The sequence below is a fragment of the Myotis brandtii genome, unplaced genomic scaffold, assembly GCF_000412655.1.
Source record: "Myotis brandtii unplaced genomic scaffold, ASM41265v1 scaffold188, whole genome shotgun sequence".
In the NCBI taxonomy this organism is placed as follows: Eukaryota; Metazoa; Chordata; class Mammalia; order Chiroptera; family Vespertilionidae; genus Myotis; species Myotis brandtii.
The window spans coordinates 433,911-440,631 of record NW_005356985.1 but is presented as its reverse complement, the minus strand read 5'-3'; the positions used below and the strand labels follow the sequence as shown (position 1 = coordinate 440,631).

The window sequence follows — 6,721 nt, the reverse complement described above, 5'->3', positions numbered from 1 at the left end:
CGCTCCCCGCCCGCAGGCTGAGCTCGGGCCCGGAGAGCGAGGGTGGGGTCCCGTGCATCACACACACACACACACACACACACACACACACACACACACGAGTCACACACAGGTTGGTACTAGCACACCAGACAATTAAGGCCATACAAACACGTGAAAGATGCACAGACATGCTGGCACACGCGAGTCGATGACACGCAGGCTCCCCAGACACACACAGGCTCGGTCCACACATCATAGACACTTCTGTACACACATGCATGCTCGCACATATTCCAAGCCTGTTACACACAGACCAGAAATTCTCAGTCACCCAATCCCGTGCGTGCACAGCGTCCCGCCGAGATGGATTGCACCATCGGAGAGACGCGTACATGTTGGACACCGAGTACATTTACTCAGCACTGTCACACCGAATGACCCTGGCGCCTGGCACGTTTTTTGGTGCTGGGGACAGTGCCGTGCACAAAGTAAACCAAGGCCGGCCCTCCAGGAGAAGACATTCTAAGGAGGGAGACACACCCACATAACGTTCCAGGTAGGACGAACAGCAAGACAAGACACGTTCGCTCAGACAGAGAAATACACTCTTGCTTGAGAACCAGTGACTCACACGTAGATGATGCTCACGCCTGCAACACCCACGCAGCAAAGAGATTTTCACACCCTCATGCCAAAGACAAACTCACAGGGTGACTCCACCCACACAAACCCCAACAGGACACCCCCCCCACACACACACACACAAATCCACAACAGATAGAAGGGAAGCCGAGAGCTTAAATAGAAACGCTCCAGAAATGGACAAAGAGTTAGATCACACACACACACACACACACAGAATCCTGTCAGTCGTCCTTACACACACACACACACACACACACACAGAATCCTGTCAGTTGCCCAGACAAATATTCTCCATTCTGGGGGTCACCTCTCAGGACCCCAGTCCAGCCTATCCTTGCTGAGCCAGGAGCATGCAGCCTGGGGGTGCTGGGCTTCCTGTGACTAGAGCCAAGGTGGAAGCATGGGCTTAGGGTCTCTCTGCTGGGTCTCCCCTCACCCTCTCTTCAAGCCAGGAGCAGTGTGTGTCCCCTAGACACCGTCCCTCATTTTTCCATGATGATTACAGGCAGAGGGGCCTGCGGGTCTCTGGGGACCTGGGGGTCCCAGCTGCTCTTTCTGGACCGGCGGAATCGCCAATGCCAAACCCCTCTGCAGCAAGTCCAGACGCACAGCATAGCGGCTGGTGGGGACCAGGGCCAACACCCTCAGTGCCTCCAGGCTCTGTGCGCCCACCCCAGCGCCCCTCCCCATGCTGGGAGCTGTCCCTTCAGCACCAGCCAGTCCTACAGCCCCTGGGAGTCCCAGACAGACAGCAGGATTCACATGATTCTTCTTGTGACTGGGCCTATGGGCTGAAGACTGGGGATGTGGGCTCCATGGCCTCAGGGACACCCCTCCCCTGCCCTTACGGTTATTTCACCCAGGAGCAGGCTGGTCTGGGCAATGAGTGAGGATTATTTCCTCCCCACTGGGCGGATGAGGAAACGGGAGAGAAGTAAAGCAGCCAGCTGCCTGCTACCTGGGATCCCGCGGCCTCTCAGTCTGGCCAGGGGCACAGCAGGCGTTTAGCAAGTCCCTTTTCTGTGCTTGAGAGAGAAAGTAGTGCTGGGGACACACAGATGACTATGTATGCAGCCCCTGCCTTGGAGAAGTGTCTGTTATAGTAGGAGAGAGAGTGCTAAACATAAATGAGAACAGAGACCATCACCACCACCACCCCGCTCGGCCCACACACCCCACCCCGGCCCGGCCTCCTTCCGTGTGTCCCTGGGCACCCCGCACAGGCTCTCCCACAGAGGGTCCTCCTGAGGTCGGCAGGACTCTGGGTTGCAAGCGTTTTCAATTTTTTAATGAAAACTTCTGTCCCAGAAATACTGTTCCCAGCACATTCCAGGCAAGGACAGTTCACTTTTTTCAGAAACTTCTAAAGCAACACTCAGGCAAATTACTTATCTCTCTAAGCCTCAGCTTTCTCATCTGTGAAATTCATAGTTGACTAAACCCATAGAAATACCAGCAAACCCAAGAATCGGAGTTGGACAGAACCTTCGAGGTCAGCTCTCATTCTGTGCGCCTGCATCTGCTCTCGGCAGCTCGAGGAGACCGTCTCTCGGGCTTTGCTTAAATGCCGCGGGGGATGGAGGCCTCACTACTTTGCAAGAAACCCCTTCTCACTGTGAGAAAGGGCTGGGCAGTTGTCAAGACGGGGAGGGAGCGACACAAGGAAAGAGGAAAGGATGCTAGTCCCCACTCTGAGAGAGCTTGCTGTGTGCCGGGGGCATTGCAGGCCCTTCACAGCATCCCTCCTTCACAGAGTCCCTCCTTTAAGCCTCCCAGCAACCCTCGAAGCAGGTGTCATCCAACCTCATTTCACAGGAGAGAAAACTGAGGCTCAGAGAGAGAAGTCATTCGCCGAGGGTCACAGCTGGCAAATGGTGCCACTTAAGGGTTAAAACAGTAGAGTGGTCCCAGTGTCTGCGCCTTACTGGTCTCCTTTAGCCCCTCCACCCACCCACCCCCGCAGGAGCCTGGCAGAAGGGGTCCCGCTGGGAGAAGGGCGATAAAGGAATGGACTAGATTGTTGAGTTGGAATCCTGCTCTCCATGCAACCTTGGACAATGCTTCCACATTCGTCCAGCACTGGGGGCGCCCACCGGGTCTCAGGCTTCCTCACGCCTCATCTTCTTCAGGCAGAAGGGGATCTGACTTGGTTCGAGCGCCTGCCATGCGTAAGGGTCTTTGCACACGCGGTTTCTTTCTACACGTCACGTCCTGCCTTCAGCAGCCCCCGGGGCAGGCAGTGCCACCTCCGTTTCCAGGCTGGAGCACGGGGAGACCAAGGGGGCAGCCTTGGCCGAGGCCAACAGAGGAAGAGCCCAGGAAACCTGAGTGAACCCCACTCGGTCCAGAGGGTGGCGGTGACCTTCCCCACCCGGCCCCCAGCCGCTGCGCCCGGTCCTCCAGGGAGGGAGTGCTCATGCGTGACTCCAACCAGGACACTTGGTGAAGGACAAGCGAGAGCTCACCCCGTCCGCCCCGAGGCCTTCCAGGGCGAAGCATGGAAGGGAGGGCTGTGTTGGGCGGCAGTGGGAGCGGACCTGGGGGCCACTCAGCTCCGATGCCTCTTCTCCATCACGGCCTATTTTTTGGGGGAACAACAGAGAAATATTTTTTTCAAAAAACACCAGTTGTGCTCGACCAGCATGGCTCACGGTTCGAATCCTGGCCAGGGCACATGCCGGGGTTGTGGGCTCAGTCCCCAGTGTGGGGCGTGCAGGAGCACCCGGTCAATGATTCTCCCTCATCATTCATGTTTCTCTCTCTCTCTCCCTCTCCTTTCCTCTCTGAAATCAATAATAAAATATATTAAAACACACACGCACACACACGCACACACATACATGCACGCACACACACATACACACACAACAACAACAAAAACATCAGCTGTAAAAAGGAAGTTTCCCAAAAGCAGGGGAAGGGAACTGTGCTTTATTGTGGGTGTATAATCCTCTTAGCAAACCTGTGAGGTGAGGAAGGGCCTACTGCGCTTGTTTTGGATGGAAGAGAGTCAGAGGAGTTACCCGAGCTGCTGAGCTGCAGGGCCGGCCAGTGGCAGAGGCGCAGCTCAGGTCCGGGCCTGCTTGGTGGTAAAATGTCTGTGTGTGTGTGTGTGTTTTGCTGCCCCCGAGTCAGCTCCCTAGGGGCTGTGGGGGGCAGAGTGATGCCCCTGCCCTCGGCGTCCAGTCCTAATCCCCGAGCCCGTGCACAGGATGCCTCTCACGCCAAAGGGGACTTTCAGGTGTCATAAGAGCAGGGCCTGGAGCAGGGAGGTTACCTGGGCTCACCGGGTGGCCCGATGTCATCACGAGGGTCCTCACAGGTGAAGGAGGGAGGCAGGAGGCTCAGAGTCCAGGGCAACGTGACCCCAGATCAGCGAGGGACCGGAAGGAGCTGTGCCGTGAGGACGGAGGCGGGGAGCCAGAGCCCCAGGAAGCAGCAGCTCCAGAAGCAAGCTCTCCCCGGGGGTCTCCGGGAGGAGCGCCGCGGCCCTGCCAACACCGCGATTTCCGCCCAGGGACACCCCGCTTGGGCGTCTATTCTCCGAACAGGGAGGTCATAAATCATGTGTTGTCTTAAGCTCCCAGCTCATGGCGCTTTGTTCCAGCAACAATAGTAAACGGACCCAGGCAGGAAATGGATCCCTGAGGAAATCCCTGCTCTCTGTGCCGAGTGGACTGGGCGCCCGAGAAAGTCATTTACCCCCACAAAAGCCGAGACTCTTGGATCCGTGCGGGTCCGCAGCACTTTGTAAGGAACCGTTCATAAGTTAAACTTTCAAAAGAGAAAAAAATCTTTGTGAAAAAGCAGACATTTTAATGTCCCAAACTACACGAATGATACATTTAACAAGAATGGAGGAAAATACATCTTGGTAACAAGAGCAAGTTTCAGCCTCTTTTACACGAGGCTGGGCCGTCACTGTGAATCCTGAAACCCCGGGAGGCGTGTAAGCGCAGTGAGCGCTGGTCAGGGATCCGATGAGCCTCTCCAAGGACGGATGGTTCCTCATTTCCTGTCAGGCCGCGGGGGGTCGGGCAGCTGAACCTCCAAAGGGAAGGGGTCCGCTCAGGTTGCCGACCACGGGGCAGAACTCGGACTGGAACATCCTGACCCTTGTGTCCAGGTCACGTAGGAGTCCTGTTAGACTTACGCAACTGCAAGGTGTCGCGTCATCGCACGATTTCCACGCTGATGTCTGTGCTCACGGCTTTCATGGGACCCCTGCCCGGGGTGCAGCCTGGAAGAGTGAGGAGACCAGGCGGTCCTGCCCACGTGAACTTGCAAGCCCCGCCCACCCCGTTGGCCAGTGACCCCAAGTCCCTTCCTGGCCGCACCATCAGGAGTTGGCTGTGCAAACCTGAACTTTGGGGGATCGTCCTAGTCACCCCGCCCAGGCCCTGCCATCGCACTGAAACGCATCTGGGCGTCCTCACAGAGGGGAGGGGAGGTCCCCAACGTCACAGCACTGCTGTGTGCCAGGCACTTTAGGGAACATGGCTGTCTCCTTCAGGCTCACACCTTCCCTGGCGCCATGGAGGACAGTGAGGCGGCAGGAGGCCCGGGTGCTGAGGGGACCGGCACCGACAGCTGGTGGCAGTCATAGGTCAACGCCGTGCATCTGGCCCATCACTCACTCTCCAGTCCCTGTGAGAGGCAGACCTTGCCCTGGTCCCAGTGGGGAGTCTAACACAGTTATAACAGTGCTGCGAAGGTGGGTACTGCCCCATCGCTGTCAACGGCACATTTACAAACATGGTATCTATCATACCACTTTACTTGGGAAAGAACACGTTGATACCGAGTGGCTATCAAGTTCCCAGCCATTTTTGGCAATCCCATTCATTGGTCTTTCTCTTCCCTTGTTCTACGATCATGCAAAGGGCCTGTCCGTGTCCCTCTGGCCTAGCCTGAAGGTGGAGCCGGAGCAAACTCCACTTCTCGCAGTAGTCTCCCCAGGACTCCGCGTCCTGCATTCAGGCCAAGGATGCAGGCATCCGACCTGGAGCCACGCTGCTAAGACCAGAGCAGGAATCTGGGAAAATCAGACGGAACAGGAAAGCCCAGTCCTTCCACCCTGAGCCTACCGGCTTCTTAAAAGCAGCTTTAGGTCCAAGGCCCACGCTACCGTTTTCTAGAAATCCCCATAAAGCAGGAAAGAGTTCTAATATAGGAACAACCCCAGAGCTTCTCCATCCTTCTCCACCTCCGGAGACACCAGAGAATACCCGAAGCGTTTGTGTCAAGGCCAGGTGGGAGCCCAGCTGGCCATCGGGGCAAAGGCCGAATAGAAATCGCCATGTGCTCACGCACTGGTCACCGTATGTGCCACAGTGCACTGTGCACATCGACCACTGCACCCAGCAGAGCCCCTCTGTGTGCCTTTATGTCACCAACCGTACCGTCTGAGCCTGCGTGTCGTTGTGCCGAGGTCGGCCACAGCGCAGCGGTCCTGCATTTAACTTTCATAAGGGCCATTGACTGCTTCAAGGGCCTCTGAAGGGGAGGTTACAGAGCCGCCTCTGGTCCCAAATGTTTCAAATGTGAGCAGTCTCCTTCTGTCAACGCTGAGTACACTTTTCTTTCTCTGTGAGAAACACATAGATACGTGTCTCACGTGGGAGAGACGGGCGAGCTGGGAGGGACCGTGAGGCCAGAGCCTGAGGGTTCGCCCCTGGATGCCCGTTTGAATCACTGTGGGGCTTTCAAAGACCCCAGCGTGCCCCCCCCCCAAGGCAATCTGATTTAAAGGGCCTGGAGCAGGGCCTGGGGTTGGTCTTTTATAAACCTCTGCAGCCTGGCCGGTGTGGCTCAGTGGTCGACCTATGAACCAGGAGGTAGTGGTTCGATTCCCAGTTGGGACACACACCCAGGTTTCGGGCTCGATCCCCAGCAGGAGGCGTGCGGGAGGCAGCCGATCAATGATTCTCTCTCAACACTGACATTACTCTCTCTCTCCCCCACTCCCTTCCTCTCTGAAATCAATAAAAACATATTAAAAAGCTCTGCAGATGAGTCCAACGTGCAACCAGGGTGAAGAATCACCAGTGTGGGTGGAGTGCAATGTGCACCCTACAAATGGAGCTCATGTGAC

The 6,721-nt window shown here is 56.5% G+C and overlaps 1 protein-coding gene across 1 annotated transcript in view; it reads right to left on the bottom strand.

Moving 5' to 3' along the window:
* Nucleotides 1-4,502: 4,502 nt before the first annotated feature.
* The window catches only part of LOC102244411, a 112,642-nt gene continuing 110,423 nt past the window's right edge, over nucleotides 4,503-6,721 (bottom strand). The window contains exon 16 of the mRNA XM_014538281.1: nucleotides 4,503-4,867. Coding sequence (XP_014393767.1) covers nucleotides 4,800-4,867 — 68 coding nt within the window. The 3' untranslated portion in view covers nucleotides 4,503-4,799. The remainder of the gene's footprint in view (nucleotides 4,868-6,721) is intronic.